At 37.6% G+C, this 21,715-nt stretch overlaps 2 protein-coding genes across 7 annotated transcripts in view; both read left to right on the top strand.

The window, feature by feature from the left end:
- PTPRR (protein tyrosine phosphatase receptor type R) overlaps positions 1-8,771 on the top strand; it is a 255,564-nt gene extending 246,793 nt beyond the window's left edge. For 3 of the 4 annotated variants that reach the window (XM_060165339.1, XM_060165340.1, XM_060165341.1), the window contains one exon: positions 7,589-8,771. In XM_060165339.1, coding sequence (XP_060021322.1) covers positions 7,589-7,682 — 94 coding nt within the window. In that variant the 3' untranslated portion in view covers positions 7,683-8,771. Of the gene's footprint in view, positions 1-356; positions 585-7,588 lie in introns of all 4 variants that reach the window. The other variant, XR_009543374.1, reaches the window with a different exon arrangement.
- Positions 8,772-9,403: 632 nt separating this feature from the next.
- PTPRB (protein tyrosine phosphatase receptor type B) overlaps positions 9,404-21,715 on the top strand; it is a 112,807-nt gene continuing 100,495 nt past the window's right edge. For all 3 annotated transcript variants that reach the window (XR_009543373.1, XM_060165336.1, XM_060165337.1), the window contains exons 1-3: positions 9,404-9,517; positions 10,772-11,167; positions 20,295-20,545. Coding sequence is in view for 2 of the 3 variants with exons in the window: in XM_060165336.1 (XP_060021319.1) it covers positions 9,463-9,517; positions 10,772-11,167; positions 20,295-20,545 (702 nt within the window). In the remaining variant the exon portion in view is untranslated. The remainder of the gene's footprint in view (positions 9,518-10,771; positions 11,168-20,294; positions 20,546-21,715) is intronic.

Consider the following 21,715-nt stretch of genomic DNA (forward strand, 5'->3'; position numbering starts at 1 on the left):
TTGTGGCTTCCCAGACAGGATAGAAAAATGCTTCCAGTGTGCGTCATATCATTGTTTAAATGTTTTGATTAATCACTTTAGTTTGACGATTTTTTTTAACTATAACCACCTAAGAAGAGGAATATATATGCCACCAGTTTCCTAGGCTAACATGTGTCCATATTAGCAAAACTAGGTTAAAATAATTCCAAAGCTAAAATTTTCACCTCTTGGTATAATTTTTACCAACCTTTGTCTTACATTTAGCCATATCCTTCTGCAATCCCAACTAATCCCAGAGATTCCCCTTAATTAGTGAATTTCAACGATCTCATTTGAAGATCAGGGATTGAACATTTTGGTTTACTTATTTTCAGAACACTTGAAGGTAAAGCTTAGAAATTGGTTTGGATTTACTTGACATCACAGTTCTTGAGACCACAACAAGACGTCCTCTCGTAAAACAGATAAGGCCAACCGAATCTTCCAAGTGGTTGTCAGGACGACCTTTTCCTTCTTCTCAGCTAGGAGTCAATTGAGTGTTAACCTGGGTGTTCAGAAGAAGATTGGCTAGTTTTCAGGAAAAAAAAAAAATGGAACTCAAGGTATGCTAGTGCATTGAATTATCATCTGACTTGTGTTGGCTTTTATGCCCTACAAATACTTTGTAGAAAAAAGTATCTATATTCAAAACACCTGGTCAGAAACAATCAAAATGTTTCAGTTCTTCGTCCTTGAAATGACATGGTATATAGACACAGGGAAGATGTCTGTCTGAGACACCCCAAGTTCAGCCCCAGACGTTAGCCTTGTTTGACTCATGCCCAAGCTATCAGACCCATGAGGCACATTAACATCCACAACTTTTGTTCTAAATTTACTGCACCAAACTTTACCAAAAGAATTCCAGATTCAAAAATAATAAAAAGCCAAGGAGCGTAAGTTCCATTGTTAGCCCAGAAGTGAGTCACCGCTGCAGCATTTCTTCTGTCTACTGATTAGACCGGATACGCTCTGGGCGGTGCAGCAGGAAAGGCTTGTTGCTCTTTGTACGTGTGAGTTAATAGTCACAAAAGGTCACAATTTTAACATGTTAAAAACCAAATCTCTCTCCTGGGCATCTGGAGGGGGTTTTTTCAACACACCCTCCCAGTAGCGAAGGTGAAAAAACATATAGTTTTTTCTCTTCTAACCTGAGTTTACCCTCAGCTGACAAAGCTATGTGCTTTTCTGCAGAGCGTCCGAGAAGACACTGATCTTTTTGTTCGCCGGGGCTAAGGTGGCATGTGCTATCTGGCATTTCTGGAAGGGCAGGATATCTGAATCCTCTCTGGCCTGGCCATACACACCGTTCGTATTCTGTGGCCACAAAGAAACCAGAGCCTTGCACCCAACACCATTTCTGCAGTAAAAGAAGTGACTTTCTTCCAAAGCATGAAATGGGGCAGAATTAGGGTGAACAAATAATATGTCATCCAAACCCAGGCACTTCTGAGAGTGAAATGGGGCTTTATTAATAATTACACCATTGGGCTTCCCTGGTGGCGCAGTGGTTGAGAGTCCGCCTGCCGATGCAGGGGACACGGGTTCGTGCCCCAGTCCGGGAAGATCCCACATGCCGCGGAGCGGCTGGGCCCGTGAGCCATGGCCGCTGAGCCTGCGCGTCCGGAGCCTGTGCTCTGCAACAAGAGAGGCCACAACAGTGAGAGGCCCGTGTACCGCAAAAAAAAAATTACACCATTTACAGGAGTAAATCAGGACTGTCCCAAGCAAACCAGATGCATGATCACCCTAAGGGCTTATGTTAACTAAGCATTTACCAACAGAATAAGAAATAGAACACGTGGCATTTATTTAGTACTCTAAATGCCACTGTGCTAAGCATTTTATGGATTATCTCATTTAAACCTTGCAAAAAGTGAAACTTTATTAGGTAAACACCGTTTGCCAGGCCAGTGGTTTTTAAACTTTTTTTTAGTGAACAACAGGAAACAAAACATTGGGAAGGCAAAATCTTCTACAAAACACCAATATGGAAAACCATTAACAATAATTAATAAAAGAAAGAAGGAAAGGAAGGAAGGAAGGAAGGAAGAAAAGAGAAAGAAAGAAAGAAAGAAAGAAAGAAAGAAAGAAAGAAAGAAAGAAAGAAAGAAAGAAAGAAAGAAAGAAAGAAAGAAAGAAAGAAAGAAAGAAAGAAAGAAAGAAAGAAAAGAAAAGAAAAGAAAAGAAAAGAAGGAAGGAAGAAAGGAAGAAAGAAAGAAAGAGAGAAAGAAAAAGAAAAACTGTAAAAAGGAGAACTGCTGCCCTGGTCAAAACTGTGATTAGAAGCCAGTCCTAAAGGCCCACCCTCCTTCTCCACTACAGGCACCACTGTAGAACCCTGGGCTCCTGGGAATTCTGTGAATAGCCTTTGGCTAGACATTGATAGGCTCTGACTCATTTAATCCTCACAATCTTGATGAGGTTTGTCATTGATGTCATTTTATAGGTCAGGAAAACCCAGCTGGGAGGAACAAATGATTTGTTCAAAATCCTATAGCTGATAGGTTCAAAAGCAAGGATTCAAACTTGACTCTGTCAGACTCCAAGTCCACTTCTTGCCACTAGGTCATCTACCTCCACTGTAGGTGACTTCTAGGCTGGTTAATATTTAGAAACATATTGGGATCTTTCCATCTTGGCTTGCCCAACCTGAGCAATATGGCAGAGCTGTCCTCTGCCAGGTGTGCTCTTAGTTCTACAAGGTCCTCAGAGGACTCATCCCAGAGCCTTCCAACTAGTCCTGTTTGACCAGGTAGCACCAAAGAGTAATAGTAATAAAAACAGTTAGCACTATGGTACCTGCACGTGCTTAGCTATGTGCTAATAAACAGTTTAAATGGACTGTTCCATTTATAGTTCACAACAGTGCTATGAGGCAGGTACTCTTTGAATACCTCATCATGTTGCAGATGAGAGAACAGCACTGCAAAGATTATGTAATAAGGGTAAAGCAGCTAGTAAGTGGTGGTGACAGGATTTGTCTTGACAACAGTGTATGGTGCCTTTTAACCTCTTAACACACTTTGGTCCCTACTGGTAATGAACGTGATGCTTTGGCATTCTAAGTGCCTTTTCAAACTCACAGTGACTCTCACAGCTAACTGGGTTGCCTTGCCCTGCTTTTATATGACCTCACCCTTTTTTGATAATCTGATTGCTGTTTGGCAGTAGATATTGTAGCTTAATGCATTATACCCCCTGGGAAAAGATTTGTGCCCAAAGAGGATTCTCCAGTGAGAAGACAATGCTTTAATATAATGTACTAGGTAATGGTGGTGATGTCAGCGTGCTGCCCGACTGATGACAACTTTTCTCCACTGAAGCAGCATCTTGATCACCATGGAAATCTTTTAAAATCTTAACTTTGGTCAAGTTTAAACTATGATCTGTTGGAGGTCAAAGACTATTTAGTGCCTGCTCTTTAAAAGGGAGTTGGATAATGCCTTTTAAAGTAATAAAAAGAGCATCCCTGCTTCTTACCTTCGAAGACCAGCTTGCTTAGGAACTTACAGATCCAGGCCTCAGCAAGTCCATGGAGCCCTGTCTGACCTGAAAGGTACCTGCAGTCCAAGTCAGAGGTCTCCTGGAGGCTGAATCAGTACAGGGCTCTCTTGTGGGTTCATGATTAATCTTACGTTGTTTATTTATTCCATAAATGTATTTTGTATATAGGCACTATATTAGCTTCTTGAGTATTTTTCACTCTGGCCAGCCTAAAGAAGACTGTATTTGTCCCATAACAGAATAAAATCTGCAGGGTAATCCTAGAATTCAAGTTCTTACAAAGATCAACAGAGAATTCTACATACCAATATATTCAATTGGAAATTTAATATTTTAAAAGATGAGTGTAATGAGTTCCTGATTTTGAGTCAGCCTCCAGTTAATGCATTCTGGGATGTCCCTTGCCTTCTTTTAGTCTGGAGTTTATATGTTTTCGTATAACGTGAGACAGCATGGCCTGGGTAACTTACTTGACAGGTGTTTACTTAGGACTAGTAAGTGCTTTTCACTTTTGCAAATATGCAAAGACTATAACATCATGCCTGCTCTTAAAGGATCTAAAACCTAGTTAGACATAATTTTGGAATGGGATTAGACAGTATATCACACGATATCAAATTACTTATAATAAAGACCCTATCTTAGCCCTGTCTTTCTCTACTACCTTATAAATGACCGATAAAAAAACATAAGGCATGCTTGTTAACTATCTGGGAGACACCAATCTGGGGGTGAGAAATAGAGGCTAATATACTGAATGGTAGAAATAGTGATATCAGTAAATATCAGTAAATAAGAACTTTGTGCTGAAACCAACAAGTTGAAGTTAATAGGAATAAACAAAAAGTTCTGCATTTAGTTTGAAAAAACTCAGTAGCATAAGTACAGGATGGAAGAGAGCTGTAATTTTCACATTCAAAAAAATCCTGTGGACTTTTTCATTAACCCAAAGCTTCACTTACTATCCTAAAATGCTTGCAAAGCACCAGGCACTAGATAGGCACTGTGGGATCTTTCCACCCAGGGCACCTGTAGATGCAAACTCATTGGTCTATAACGTGGAGTTCAAGGGGGAAAATATTCCCACTGACTGGATCTCATTGGGAGTAGACACAACACTCTAAGAAGGTCATATTTGATAAAAACAGCCTGTAGAAAGGGGAGACTAGATTGGTGAGTGACAGGGAAACCAGCCTGCATAGAAATATTGAGTGACCACAGGATGTTTAGTCTAGAGAAGAAAAGATTACGGGACTTTGATGGTTGTTTTCCAGCATTTAGAGACTATTGTGTGACTATAAGAGGAACCTTAAGGTTTTTTGGGGTTATTTCAGTTGGACCAATGGGGCGGGTGAAAGTTAGAGAGGGGCAGATTCGTTCTGATGTCTTCAGAAGTTTCCCTGCCAACCTTGGCAAAGCCTGAGCACTCCAGCAGAAACTAGCTGACCATCTACCATGTAGACTGCTCCCTTTTGGAAAGACAACATTTTGTTGGCAGTTGGAATACATGATCTCAGAGGATCCCTCTGATGTCAATGCTCTCCCTTTTATTTTTCAAAACAAGTGGGAAGTAACTTAACTTTTCCTATACCTTCCTTAAGCCTTGAGACCCACAGGAATTTTGCTAGCCTACAACTAATGAGTTCATTTCCCCGTCTTCTCCAACTTCGCTGGCAGAAACAACATTGACTTAGTTAACAGAATGTCATAGTAAGTATCCTCCAAGCATTAAAATACACTGCTAACCTATCTGGGGTAAAATGGTAATTAAAACCTAGACTGTGCCTTCATTCATTCACCCGTTGGACATGTAAATACCAGTGTTCACCAGAACATACAATCAGGGGAAAATCTTGCCTCAGTGTGAAGTAAATGGTGGGAAGAAGTTCACAGACCAGAGTCCGTGAGATGGAGCACATATAAGGCTCCACATACCATCTGCAGCTCAAGGAGGGGGACTAATGAGCTGTGAGGATGCCAGAGGAAGGGAGGCACCTCTCAGCTCCCTGGAGCCGCCTCAATATTTACCGTGGCTGGATCTCCCAAGCTTCACAGTCAAAGCCAGCATATTCCAGACACCTGCTGTTTTTAGGTGTGCCCAGATGTCATCAGCTAAGAAGAGGAAAAGTCACCACATCCTCAGTTGGCCATTCCTGTTGTCAACTTAGGATCAAGGAACACTTTGGCCAGAAAGTTGCCTTCAGTACAACAAAATGTGCAGTTCTAGGGAAGAGGACCGATGAAATATTTCTGCCAGTAAGTTGCAGTCACCAAAAAACGTATATTTACCTTTTTATTTCTTGCCAAATACATCATTTGGGCATTATGTCGACCAATTTAGTGTCGTCTTGAAGGGTGAAGTGTTACTATCTTAATATCACTGCTTAGTTTAAAAGGGTGAAATCTTACTGCTTTAGTATCTTGTGAGCTTGTGTTTATAGAGGTGGGCAAGTAAACATAGGTACAAGCCCAGTTTTAGTTATTACCATTAACTAGAAATCACACTACAGTGAGGCAGTATATTTTGTTTTTTAAGTTGAAGAGCTCAAAGGCCTCAAAATAATTATTTTGAATGGTAACAACAGCCACTAGGAAGAACTAGCTAAAACATAAGTTTAAAATTGGTTGTAGCATTGGTTGTAGAGTTATGAAGATGATAAGACTTCAAATAGTTACTAATAGGGATGTAGTTATTCAGTGAGCAGAAAAAATATGTAACATTTACACAACTATCAGTAGCTTTGCCACGTAAAAGAACCATTATCAAAAAAACAAAATGCCATATAGCTATTTTATGTATAAAAGTATAACGAGAAGCATCATTACTTCTCATGAAGTCAGATACCTTCTACTAAGCTGAAACATAAGGTATTGGGCTTCCCTGGTGGCGCAGTGGTTTAGAGTCCGCCTGCCGATGCAGGGGACACGGGTTCGTGCCCCGGTCCGGGAAGATCCCACATGCCGCGGAGCGGCTGGGCCCGTGATCCCTGGCCGCTGAGCCTGCGCGTCTGGAGCCTGTGCCCTGCAACCGGAGAGGCCACGGCAGTGAGAGGCCCACGTACCGCAAAAAAAAAAAAACCATAAGGTATCTAGGGATGATAATGAAAATGACAAAGGGAAAAAAGCAAGAACCAATTCTCTTTCCAACTCATATAAGGACCCACCTGCTATTGTGGGTTTTTTTCATTAATTTTTATTGGGATATAGCTGTTTTACAATGTTGTGTTAGTTTCTACTGTACAGCAAAGTGAATCAGCTATACGTATACATACATCCCCTCGTTTTTGGAGTTCCTTCCCATTTAGGTCACCACAGTGCATTAAGTAGAGTTCCCCATGCTATACAGTATGTTCTCATTAGTTGTCTATTTTATACATAGTATCTGCTATTGTGTTTAGATACTCGGCACACCACCCCCAAAGGTTGCTTCCACATAACATACTCAGATAGACCATTCCAAGGTAGTTTTTTTACTCGTAGAAAGAGCAACATTTCACAGTTGAGTTTTGTTTAGTAAACCTACATCAATCAATTTTAATCCAAGTGCATAAATCTGTATAAAATGAATGATAAGGCACCCGAGAAGTAATACTAACACTCCAGATACATGAATTTATTTAACCCTCAAAACAATCCTATGAAATAGGTGCTGTTATTCTCCCACTTTAACAGAGGAGGAAACTGAGACACAAAGGGTTTTAAGGAACTTGGCCAAGATCACACAACTAAGATTTGGGATAGGAGGGATTTGAACTCAGTCTGGTTCCAAAGTCCAAGTACTTAACCATGAGGCTGTACTGCCTCTCCAGTGACAATATGTTGGTAAAATTAATCAAATGCCTACTGTGTACTAGGCACTGTGTTAATCCCTTTATATACATTAGCATATTAAATTTACCAGTTGGGTCATCTGGACGTAGGTAAGAGAGGTAACAAGAGAATCACCAGGCCACCTGTTATGTGTGTCTTTAGGCTAACACCTGCGTTTGGGTGTGGTCGCTGAGTTACTTGAGACTGTGGGACGTTAGCAATAAATTATTATATTATCTCTTCCTTGCAGGGGTGGAATGGTCCAAACCAGTGAGCAGTATGAATTTGTGCATCACGCTCTGTGCCTGTACGAGAGCAGACTTGCGGCAGAAACTGTCCAGTGATTCTCTGAAGACTTACCAGACCATCGCTCTCTAGGGGTGATTAGTCAATTACCCACTTGAGGCTGCTGGAGGGAGCTTCCTGCAGTGGAAGCAAAGAGAAGATGTGAAGCCAAGCTGGGGCATGGATTGTGGAAGATGGCAACATATTCAAGATTGCCAGCCTCTTGTGTATATGAATGCATTTGTAAGCATCCCCGAAATTATTTTGAAGGTCCTTTGCTGATGGAGGTATGATTGATTTCTCACACAGCTAAGGAGGATTTTGTTTTGTCTGTATTGACTATCTGCCACACAGAATATATGTATGAAATTTATGTCATCAGATGACGACTTGAAGAGCTGCTGAAGAAATTATTATTGTGTGTTTAGATGCTTTTATGTTTGCAAAAACTCTGTCTTGTGAATGGACTGTCAGCTGTTAAACTGTTCCTGTTTTAAGTGCTAATTCCTTTCTCAGTTACCAGAATCTTGCCGCTAAAGTTGTGATTGAAAATGGATTTTTAACAAATAAGTCCTTGTTTTTGAAAAAAAAAATCAGAAGCAGTAACTATTTTATATGGAAATGTGTCTTGAAAATATTATCTATTAAATGTGTATTCATCAGTACCTCGTACCAATCAATTACAGAGCACAATGATTGTCATTGGGTGTATATGTATTTACTCTCTACTATTGGGCATAGAGGTGGTTTCTGCTCCAGAATTCTACCCACTGTATTTCTACATTGTGAGTCATTTTACTTTCAAAGGGAAAAACAAATTTGTAGCAACTATGATGTGTTAAGAATTTTAAATACTTGTCTCTCTTTTACTAAGAAAGAATTTTTGAATATGCTGTCTACCTGAAATCTCTCTCCCAGCAAAAGGCAGATGCCTTTGGGAATGATGTAACCTGTCTCATTTCCAGAGGTTCTTTAAAAGGATGCTGCCATGGATATCCTTAAATCTCTGAAAGGATTTAATCCTCAAGAGACAAATAAAGCTTAAAAAAAAAAAAAAACTACACTCAGCAAACACTAGATGTTCTGCTCAAACATGAATTTTTAATGCAGCTAATGCATTTAATGTTGACTTTGTTTCCTACTGCCAATAAACTACTCTTAATACTAAATGTTGAGTAAGGCATGGACTTCTTTTTCCTATTTGAAGAGAGACCATTATCTTTTGGGGAAAGCCTGAAGTCGATAGTGGGATGGGTTTAATTTTAGTCTGCCTCTCCCCAGTGGAGATGGCTATTTCAAACTGTAGTATTGTCAACACTTGAGAGATAATGATCTAGAAGTGCTATCATTATGTGGTTTTCCTCGATAGGCTCCCAGCTATCACTATACAAACAGTACATGTTTATGTCTTTGTATCACTTGTCGCGGACTCTCATAAATTACACGATTTCTGTTTGTTCAGCAGAATCACATCACCTGAAGAGATGTAATGTAGGAACATTCAGTTACCTAAGATTACAATTCCTTTCTTCCTTCTTGAGCTTAAGTAGTCATGTGCCACAGGGATGGTAGAAGAAAATTTACAAGTTTTATTCTGCTCCTGAAGGCTGGAATATTTTCTACATAAAAAAAGAGAGGCGATCATAATCCCTTCTTTCTAAGGAAACAGAAAAGGACAACTGGTGTAAAACTTCCCCCAAACAATTCAATAGGAGGAAGTGCTCGTCACTGACTTTTCCCCCCACCATGAAGGCACATTTCCTTCCTAGTCTTTGCTTCTCTTATCTGGGAGATTTTTTTTTTCCTCCAAGCGAAGCATGAACAGTCGTTAAGTGGAAAATGGAGGCTGAATTTTACGTGGCGATTCTTACCTGCTTCATCTTCGGGAACTCAGGTGAGTGGGTCTGCCTCAGTTTCCTGAGGCATTTCTCCAACAGCCTGCAGTGGAGTCTCTGTCCTTTGAAAAGTGTCTGAAACAAGGCGGAAATGGAGCCGGGTCTCCATGGCAGTTTAGCCAAAGACAATGAGGAGGGGGAATAAAAGGAGCCTGCCATGCCCACACAGTTGAGATTTCTCTCCAAAAGAAAATAAATGGCCTTCTCTTGTGTCTTCCAAATGCCTCAGGCAGCTCCTGAAATGGCATCCTTACAGCAACCCTGAGGGGGGAAGAATGTATCATTATGTAACAGTCTGTGGCATCTCCATGCTTTTTCCCTGTCAGGCTCTAGTTTTGTTTCCTTTGTGTTAAAGAAAGAAAATATAAGAAATATGATTTAAAGGGGGTTGGGGAACTGTGGTGTGTTTTATTTGGAAGTTGTTATTTGGAACGTCTGAATATTTTCATGGGCGAGCTGAGAAAATTAAGTAAAAGCACCTTGAAAATGGTTTTTGAGCCTGAATATCTCGTTTTTTAATCCTGATGTTTAACAATTGGGTATTTAGTTTCCTTACATGGAGAAGAGGTGATTTTTTTAATCTATTAGCATTTGAAGGAAGACTGTAGATACTGTCACAAAATAGAGAAATGCTTCTCCCTAGGATTATAAAAAAATGAGTTTGTGATAATTAATACTTTCATTTGGTTGCTATTAGCTAGGAGGGTGTGCTAAGAGGAATGAGAAATTTTATTTGTGGATAAATATATCCAATTTTTAAAAATTATGTTCAAACTAGTCCATTTGTATACTAACACTTATTGCAATAGTAATTTAAGGTTTGGAAAAAGGGTTGCTTTTTTAGAGTGGGGGATGGAGGTGAGGTGGAAGGAGTGAAATGGTTAAAACAGGAACTGGGTTTTTTATAACTTTAACATATTTAATTATTTGGGCTAAAATATCGCACCATACTCTTTGGATGGTTTTGTTTCTTTTCCAAGCTTCCTTTCATTATTTCAATGGGGGTGTATTTTCTTCCCTAAGCCATGTGAAAGGAAAAGAAAGGGAGCTAAGTGTGACATTTTGACATTGTCTGCTTTGGGATTTTAAATCACACGTGTTGAATCTGGGAATAGTCACTTGAAATGATAGCAATTGCAAAAGATAAGTAAACCCCGTATTTTGACCTGGCTGATTTGCGGGTGGGTTGTTTTTGTTTCCTGGTGGGCCTTATGATTTGCTACGTAGTACTTGATGAGCTTCTCATCTTCCAGAGGGGTTTCAGATTGTCCATGTCCAGAAACAACAGTGCCTTTTCAAAAATGAGAGAGTGGTCATGGACTTGTGCAATGGGACCAGCCAGAACCAGCAGTGGATGTGGACTGAGGATGGAAAGCTCCTTCATGTTAAATCTGCTCTGTGCCTGGGCATCTCTGATTCTTCTGGTGGCCCTTCCCGATCCGCCATCTTTGCCCCCTGCTCCCGGGCACCTCGATGGACTTGCTATGAGACGGAAGGGTTCCTTGAGGTGAAAAATGCCTCTCTCTTTCTCAAGAAACAAGGCTTCAGGGTAGTGGTCAAGAAGGGCAGGAAGTACCTCCACAGCTGGATGAAAATAGATGTCAACGAAGAGGGAAAACCAGTCAATGAAAGCCTCTGCTCTAAAAAAGGTGAGCTCTTCCTTTCAGAATCGATTCTGAAAGTTTTTCTGCTAAATGTCTTGTTTTTTCACATTCAAGGGAAGTCCACATGCCCCAACAAAATTCCTATGGAAGATTCATAAGCTAATGGAAATGGATCACGTGGTACCCACTGACTTGGAAAACTTCATTATCTTCATTAAAATAAGCTCAGCTTTTTCTGTCTATCTCTCATTCTTCCTTCCTTTTTTCCTTGCTTCTTTTGTTAATTCAACAAATATTTCTCGAGCTTCTCTTTTGTTCCAGACATTAAGCACTTTGGTTAAGTACTACTAAATGTGGGTATGTAGCTCTATGTACATATGTATATGCAATGACTAAAACCAATGATCAGGAAATTAATATTTTTGCTGATTTAGACACTTCTATTCTCTGATTATGAGGAACTATTACAACATCATAATGGTGCTTGCTAAGACTGGGAAGATAATAAATTATGCTTTTGACAATCTCTTGTACTAATGTTTAATGGTAGATATTTTTTGGAGATAACATATTTTGAAATGGTAAGAACCAATGTGCAGCCACAGAGTTTTCTAATTTGTTGATCATTGATGGATATAACCTAGCTGATGGACACATACAAAAACTTGTATACACGTGCATACATTTTTGGTACAACATACAGTTCAGTCCTAGACTAGGAATTTTTATTTGTGGATACGGCTTAATTTTCTATTTTATTGAATCATCTTATTGCTTATTTACTCCTCTATTAGAGGTTTGCTTTAGGAAGTCATGAAGGATAAAAGAATTATTACATATTAGGTATAAGTCACTGGAGGAATTCTGTAGAAATGAAGCCGTTCATTAAGATTAAAATTTGTCAAGGTTAAGGGATTTGTCCCAGATAATTAAGTGGCAGAGGTATGATTAGAACCCAAGTTTCTTGATTCTTCAACCAGTACATGTTCCATTTTATAGTACTTCCCAAATGCTTACACAGACTCTTGCCCAATTGGCTACATCCAGAATCATCTGGTGGGGAGACAGAGTAGAGGGAATCATTGCCATCATTTCTTCCTCTGTGATCATCTCCAAGATTTGATTCCAAGAAATCTATATTTGGGCATGATACTTGATATTTTTTTAAAAGTTCCCCAAATAATTTTGATTCACCTCATCTGGGGATCAACATCCACTGTACCTTTAAATCTTTTTATTAGGTGTTGATTTTTGAGGCTTATATGAGTTTTTTTCACCACACTGATCTTTGAACAGTTATCTGTCATTCATTCACTTCAAAAATTAGACAAACATCTAATTAGGTACCAATTAAATGCATGGGCTCTTCTACAATACAAGAAGAGTCCCTGTTCTTATAAAATTTCTGATGAGAGTAAGATAAAAAACATGTAAAAGTTAATTAGAAAATTCAACTTTATCAGAGAGTATACAGCATATAGCACCAGTTCATACAATTCCTTTCCTGTAGTTCATCTAACTAGGCCTGTCCTAAACAACACAGAAACATTGTAAATATTTCAGTTCTTCTCACAAGAAGTGAGATTCCTCCCCAAATCCTAATCAAACCTTATTTAGAAGAATATTCTTTCATTAGAACTTTTTAAAAGCACATATGGATTCAGTAGATATGGGTTATTTAAGGTAGAAGATAATTCATGGAAAAAATATGGGTTATTTAAGATAGAGGATAATTCATGGAAAAACTATCTCCTTTGACCTTCATATAAAACATGCCCAGTGATGGACTTCACTTCAAAAGTAAAGTAGATACAATATATCAGTTACAGTTAACCACTGAACATTCCATATCCAAAAATGCCTGATAATGTGTGTTGGAAAAAAAATGGACTTCTAGAAAAAGCAGAGCTAAAATTTGCATGATTCTAGTTTAAAAAAATCTTATATTTGAATATGCATATGTACAATGTATACTTTTGCCTTAACATGGTTATAAGCTAACAGACACATTTTTCTTCTCAATCCACACAGAATATTGGTTGACCCATAGCATGAACACTCACTGATTTTCTAGAGAGTCCATTGTGAAAAATTAAATTGCATGCAGATGTTTGTGATGAATGATTCCAAATGTCCTTTCTTAAAGAGTTGATAACTAAATACTATACTCTTAAGCAGTACAAATATGCATGTTGTTAATCCATAGGATGTGATTTTTTAAATTAGGTTCTTCAGTAAAAGCATACCTGTGAAGGTCAAAATCTGAACCATACATTTCATATTTGTTTCACAGAGGAAACATTCATGATGCCATTCAAGTATCTAAGTAATATTTCTCTATTACCTACTAGGTGCCAGAGCTCATGCTAGTAACTGAAGTACTCTACACCAGTGATTCTCAACCCAAGCTTCACATCAGAATCCCAATGGGACCTTTGAAATAGTATTAATATCCAGGCTTCGTCCTCTAGGCCATTAACTCAGGCATTATAATTTTTAAATGCTTCCAAGGTGATTCTAATGTGCAGCCAAAGTTGAGAATCACTAAATATGTCTTGCTTCTTAGGATAATGGGGAAGGCAAATAGGTAAATAATTAATTACAATAGAGTGTAAGTAGGAAAAAAAAAAATACCCCTCCCTCCAATATATATTCTTGCCAGTGTGTCACATTAAGCAACTGTGGGGGGTTTTTTTTTTTCATTTAAAAGATAATTCTTAAATTGGATATTTTTTAAACAATCCTTTGAGTGCCCACTGGATTTTGTCATAATTTAGCTATGCTTCATTCTCAATAAGACACCTTTTTTCTTCTTCTACCTCTCCTTTACTCGAGTCCCTCTATACAGGGAGGGTGAATTGAATAGGCTTCCAAAGTGGGTTAAAATTCAATTCAAAAGTTAAGGTGAAGGTTTTTGAGAGAAAGACCTATACTAGGTAGGGTCAGATTTCCTCAAATAATCAGCGCTACTGCAATGATTTTTTATTAGGAGAAGAATGTAAAATTGACCTGTATTTAAAATTTTTCATATAATTTATATTTCTTTAAAACCCCTTGGGACTTCCCTGGTGGTCCAGTGGTTGACACTTTGCCTTCCAATGGAGGGGGTGCAGGTTCGATCCCTGGTTGGGGAGCTAAGATCCCACATGCCTTGCAGCCAAAAAACCAAAACATAAAACAGAAGCAATATTGTAACAAATTCAATAAAGACTTAAAAAATAAATAAAACCCCTTAAAACAAGCTTTTAATGGACAAATAGAATTTAATGGGACCTAATTCATGGGAATCTAATTAAAAAGAATATATAGATTGGGTAGAACCAGGATCACCAGTACATAGTAGAATACCAAATTAAAGAAAAGATGGATTGAGATTTTTGCCATTCCCTCTGAATTTCAAGTTTACCCTTAAAGAATATACTACACATCTTCATTCTGGACAAAAAAAAAAAAAAGTGTACCTGGTAGACAGACTCTTTTATAAAAAAATCAAACTTTTAAGATCAATTTTTTAAAAATTAGAGGCTTATAGCTATTATTCTGAATAGTAAGAGTAATAATAAAAAGCATTGCCTCCAAAATGCCAACACATCTGGCTAAAAATTACAAAATTTCATTCTCCACATATATTCTTTTGTCAATCAGTTGCCAGATATCCAGTTATCTGGAAACCATCTTACCTTTAGCAAGGTGTCAATAAAACAAGTGATTGACAGATTCTAATTTTTCCTCCCTATATTTTAGTGTTATATTGTATAGCTACATCCTTAGAGTCACTGTATTAAGAGTATGACTTTTAGAAATATTTTGTGTATAATTTCTCAGTCTCTATAAATTCACACAAGGCAGTGGTCAATAATGCAATAAGGAAAAACCAAATTGTGTTTTGTTCAACAGTATAGCAATTTTAAATAATCACACATTTGACTTTTTTAAGGATTATTATTACTTTAGTAGTAAAAATGCATTCTGAGGCTCAAATCTCTAATTTACAAGCTCTTAAAACATAGCACTCCTAAGTAAAGGGCTTTCTGCATAGCAAAAACCTTATAAGCTAAAGCGAAAATTATATTGGTCTACAGTTTGGGGGGTTCTAGGAAAGTTCACTAGAAATTCAATTGAAAAGATCATTTTTCCATGACCAAGTCTTTTGTATATACAGGAGATGCAAAAGGAAAAGAGTTAGAAAAACTAAATTACTGTGCTATAAACCTGTTAACAGGGATCATAACTTAGAAATCTTCATCTCCTTTAAAGGTAATCTTGGTTCCCTTGGTCAATAAATGCTGTCTAAATTAGTAAATGTTTCCGTTTCTAAAAGGTGCTGAATATCAGAATTATTGGAAACAATAAAGGAAAGCTAAGGACTACTTTATGCCACTATTGAAGTCATGACTGTTGCTTTTCTCTTCTTCCCAAGTTAAGAAGAATTTTTAAATCAAAAGTTACAGTTGCATCTATTCCAACCGGAAATAGTCTTGACACCACAAGCAGACAACAAAGGTTACAGTGGCCGAATCATTGAAGTTTTATGGACCTACATGATCTGGAAAATAACTCATTCATTGGCCCCCTCTTTTATATGGGTAACAGAGAAATCTACTCAAAGGATATTACTGATCTGCAAGCATATCTAAGCAAATAATCCTTAGGAGAGGGAAATAAAAGCATTCTAAACTTGAAAAGTTTCCACAGCACCAGCACAGATCTATTGGCAGGTAGACTATGCTCATGTAGTTCTAGGTCTTCTGGATGAAGAGTACAAAATTCCGTCTAGCCTTTGGATACCTATTCCAAGGAATGTCAAGTCTCCCTACAAGTATAAACACCTGGATGGTTGTCTAAAATTGTTACTTTCACTAAGATGTTTCATATTGTATGAAGAGAAACATTGTATATGTCAGCCAACCAGTCAACATTTATTCAGCATCTACTACAGATTCATTCATTCAGCTCTCATATTTATCTGAAGACAGGCAAATTTTTGCAGACATATTTTCAATATCCCTGATATAGCTGAGTTAGTAAAATTGTTAAAAGAGATTTCACTGCTGAAGTAAATCATACTGTTGGCTGGCTTGATATACCTGTTGATTAAAGTAATTGTTTAATTGTATTCATACAGGTGAGGGAATAAGCATTGTAATAGGTAAACAATCATGTATGCCCTTGGGAGACAGGGTTTTAGTAACTTATTTCCTTTAGGGATTGTTGGAGTGCTTGTAAATACAGGGAGCTTGATGGGAAATGAACAAAGCGAAACCGAAAGTGTCTTTTGTATATACAGACTCTACTTTGACCAAATTGGCTGTCACAGCCATTTTAGAGTTTTTCTCCTAGCATCATTATAACAACATGGGTCTTGCAATTAACCATTTATTTACATGATCATTGAAAATCATCTGGTCATGATTATTAATACATGCTTTATACGATCATTAAAAAATACCTAACACAGTATCCAGAGTCCCCCAACGATTTTCAACCTGTGACACATCAATGAACTTATCAGGGCCCTGTAACCAGGGCCACAAATGACTTTCATATGTGCTCTTATATCTTTATGGGTCCCTTTCTCCACTGGGAAAAATAAAATAAGTTAATAGATTATCATGTGTCCTAACATTCTCATTCTTTCATGATATGTGAAAAAAATTTTTAACATTTTCTTTGACCGTGAAAGTTCTTTATGAAAAATTATTTTCAAAGAAATTAAATCATTTCATGGGCCCTAAAATCATGGGCCCTAGGCAATGTTCCAATGTGCCTAATGGATGAGCCAGCCCTGGACACACCAAGTTATTCACCCACTTTCCATCTGCCCTTGCCCTGACCCTGTTTAAGTAGCCTCTGGCTCAGCATGTCTCTCCCACAGCCTGGTAGCCATGAACTTTTAAGCCATTCTTCCCCCTCCATCCTTCTACCCCACCATCTTATCCTTTTCCAATGTATGTGTTTGTACCTTCCCAAAAGAAAACATGGGGCATTAGGATAAACCAGGCACATCTTCATAAGGCAACCCATAGTACAGTAGTTGAGTAGTAATTGGCTTTTGAAAAGTATTTCTTTGATTGGCTAAGCTTTCATTTATTTTTTTTAACCTAATTTTTTTACTATGCTATGCTTTGATGTTTTACTATGCTATGTCCTGGTATCAATTTCCATTTATTAATTTTACTTTTTTCTAATCTTGCAACTTTTTTAAGGTCTGTAAAAAAAAAATTTAACCTCTGATTATGTATGCCTTCTCATTTGTTGTGTCTCCCGTTGTTTGTAAATTCTCCATCTTTGGTACTCTTTTCAACAACTTTTCACTTCCTTACTCACCTTTTCAAATTTTAGGCATGTGTATTTTTTAATGTATCCTTTATTTCATTGGCTACATTTTCTGAAATGTTAATTATTCATTTTACCATTTCTAATAATTATTTAGACTATTATAATTCCCAGACCTTTCACTTTATCTTTATTCTATCCCAATCTTGTTTAAAATATTTTATATATTAAATGTAAATATTTATGTATAGATATATATACACAAATCATCATTTTTCTAAGGTATCTTCTGTTTCATTTGCTAACTCTTTTCCAGATTATTTTCCCACTTTTAAAGGGCACATTACATTTGGTGTCTTCCTACAGAATGGAAAGTATCAATATAGTTAAAATGTTCTATCTCCAAAATGAGCTTTATTCAAGTTATTTCTTTCAATATGCTCAAAAATTTTTTGTATCATTTAAAAGAGGGAAACTAACAAATTGTGTTTTGTCTTTATTATCATCATACAAAAATTCCATTTCTATTATTGATTTTTTCTGAGGCAATCATAGATGAATTAATAAACTAAAATACATATTGCTTTTTTAAGAAATGTATTTGAAATATGGGATTGATATGATGCAGTCATTGCAAATCATCTTATAGGTGAGCTATCAGTGCTAAACTTTATTTTTCACACATTAAGTGCTAAAACTTCTGAGATTGGACCCAGGATGGTCTGCCTTATTTTGAATTGTGTTCTAAGAGGAATTGTGTATAATGTGGAAACAATGTAGTGGCAATGGTACAATAAAGCTTTTTAAAAATAGCTTCAACATATTGTTCCATTGTGTAAGAACTTTTCCTTGCATTTGTCAAAATATATCTTGTTCTTTCATGAACTGTAAAACGTATATACCTTTTCAAAGAACATCAGAAGAATTATAGAACCCAAAACATCCAAAGATCTACTATTTTTAGTATAATTTCATAGCACCCATTTCAACAAAGAGTTCAGGCAATGGAAAGATGAACTTATTTTCATCACCTTATATATTTCTATGATGGATTTTCTTTCCTCTCATCTACTTTATAATCCTTCAATGTCCACATAAGAAATGATTAGAATTCAGCTTTGCCTCTTATTGTATATATGGATAAAATTATATACTTGGATGTATATTACACCTGAGAAACTTATTAGAAATGCAGGCGCTGGTTCCCACACCAGATCTACTAAATCACAATTTCGAGGGTGGAGGGTGGTAGGGCAGTTAGGCTTCAGTTGTCTAACAAGCCCCAAAGGTGATGTGATGCCTAGCAAAGTTTGCAGATCACTGCTTTGAAATTCATGAAATTTGGAAATCGAATGTTAAGACTAAAGTTTCCTTCCTGCTTCTTAAATAGCACAAGTTAAAAACATAGGCACAAAGTGAAGGGGTACCGGACCTGAATATTCTGTAGGTCCTTTCTTTGGAAAAAAAGTGGTGGCCTAAAATGGAAAATGGACTTGTTTGGTTTGGAGGGTTTTAAAAATACATTTAGAAGGTTAATTAAAGACAATTACAGAAGAGTAAAAATTTTTCCACAAGATATTCCAAAGCTACACGCAATGGCGATAAGCTATGTTATTTGCAGAAGAAATTTCAAGAGTGTTTTGATCATTTACTGAATTTGGGGGAAATCTTGTTTCATCCATTGAATTAATTCTGTAAGCTGACTAAAAAAAAAAATAGTTCTGAGGATGAGAACTTACCAACTGCTCCTTAGTGAAGAAGAGTAATCATAGGTTGACATGCTAAGACATATAATTACATGCTAGGTATTTGGAAGCTTGTCTCTGTCCTCACCTCATCATTAAATCTTTTTTTTTTTTTTGAGGGTCTGAGAGCTAAAATTGTCACAGCTAAAATTGAAATCCCCTGTCAACTCAGGGGATTGGCATTGGCCAAAGCTCAAAATGACCAAAATACTAATCTCCACATACAGAAATGTTTACACCCCAACAATAGATCAATATCTATGTAAAAGGACATTCTAACACCTAACTCAATTAAGACTGCAGAATTAAGACTGCTTCTTGGAATTTGTTGTAAAGGCATATTGCTAATAGTACAGTTGGGTTTGTCCTGTAGAAGACACCCCAGGGATAAATGAATCTGGTCTGCCAGGCACAATGGAAGTGATAGTGGCACAGGATTCAAGAAGATAAAAACAAACAGAAACTAGGGAGAATGTCTAAACATTTATCAAAGCCTAGATCTGGTAGATGTGCAGGTAGGGTTGCCAGATAAAATATACAACATTCAGTTACATTTGAATTTCAGATAAATGACAATTTTTTTGCATAAGCATATTCCTAATATACAATATAATATAATGTAATGTTGTATATTGGGGAGGTTATTAAATATACTGAATTATTGGTTATTCATGTGAAATTCTAATTTAACTAGGCATCACATATTTTTATTTGCTAAAATTTGGCAACACTCTACACAGGGTACTCTGCACAACCCTCCACATCTCAAGGAAAAGATGCTTAATGGTAATGATTATTTTATTTACATTTAAGAGAACAGCTGATATTTACATCTTGCTAAATGTTAAAAAATACCGTTTCCATTTTGAGCCTCTTTGTATGCTTATAGCACAGTTATAGCCCTGATAGCACAGTTTCCACAACTCTCCCTGCACCCTGTAAAATTGACAGATGGATAAAATTGATAGACGGGTGAAATGGACAGGGCAAATGAGTATGGTCATACTCAAAGTATCTTCTATTTTTCGTATAACTGAAGCTTATCTACATGCCCATTGTTAAAGCGGTCTTTTTCTAAGTAAAGTTGCTTTTATGTGAAGAATCCCTAAAACATGAGGGTAATTTTAGCAACTGTCCTTTCTTTACCTCAGCTGGCCTGGGAGCAGAAGTCTCAGTAAGGAGTACTAGAAACACAACTCCTCCCCAAATCCCCACTACTTTTAATGCACTTCCATATAGCCTGGGACACCTTATTAGTAATACCACAGAGACCTTCACCAGAAGTACTACAGAAAACTACAGCCAAAACAGCAGCCAGAGGCAGCACCCCAATCTGCAGATGGCTGGAACTACATCTTGGGTTCCCTGGACTACTCAACCCTTCTCCAGCACCACTGAAGAGGTAAGGGGAGAGGGGAGGGGATGGAGTGTGGTTTGGTAAGGTCTCAGAAAGCCCATTGGTTGAAAAGTTTTGCTTTGCTGGAAATACTGCTACTCAAGCGGGAGATCAGGCACTCTGTGTCCTGGGTGCTGATTGTACATGAATGCATTCTGTGTAATGAGAAAATCTTTGGGATAGAATTAAAATTGCTACACCTTTATAAGCTGAAGAGAATTATAACTGCACTCCTGTAGGTTGGCCACATTTCTGAACTGACGTCAGGGTTCATAGGCTTACGATAACCTAAAACCAGGAAATAGAATTTGAAATCAGTCCCTTGCAGGTCCCCCTGGATATATTTCACAATCGTTTATGCTTATAAGGGAGGGGAGAGAGTCACAAAGCAATGGAAGATTCAGCGATCACTATAATGGATTTGTGAACATGGAGGAGGATAAGCTGAGTCTCATAGCAATTTCACATCAGCATCCGCAAGAGGACAGATAAATGGCTGAGAAGCAGCAATGACACAGCCATAGAGTCTGTTCACATAGTGTTTCCATTTCAGATGTTCATCTCTTCGGTTTTGCTTTCCACTCAGGGTTTTAGGCTATCATTTTAGACAGTAACAGTGTAATTAAAACAAATTTTAAAAGCTAAGGTTTCATTTGGCAATATTTAGCTGTTTCCTAATAAGCAATCCAAATAATTTAGAGAGTAAAAGCCCAACACCATGCATATGACATGCATTTTAGTGCTCTGGTTTCTTTTGCATTGTGCAGAAATGAATATTGCACATGACTCCGGACTAGTGAACACATACCTCATTATTGATCACAAAACAAATAGAGCCAGGGCTTCCCTGGTGGCACAGTGGTTGAGAGTCCGCCTGCCGATGCAGGGGACACGGGTTCATGCCTCGGTCCGGGAAGATCCCACGTGCCGCGGAGCTGCTGGGCCCCGTGAGCCATGGCCGCTGAGCCTGCACGTCCGGAGCCTGTGCTCCACGGCAGGAGAGGCCACAACAGTGAGAGGCCCACGTACTGCCAAAAAAAAAAAAAATTTATATCTATTTTTTATGTACTGATGCGTGTGTGTATATATATATATATATGTACTGATACATACCAGTATACATGTAGTGATATCAGTATATATGTACTAATTTTTATCAGTATACATACAGATATA

This window comes from Lagenorhynchus albirostris, chromosome 11 (assembly GCF_949774975.1).
Source record: "Lagenorhynchus albirostris chromosome 11, mLagAlb1.1, whole genome shotgun sequence".
NCBI classification, from domain to species: Eukaryota; Metazoa; Chordata; class Mammalia; order Artiodactyla; family Delphinidae; genus Lagenorhynchus; species Lagenorhynchus albirostris.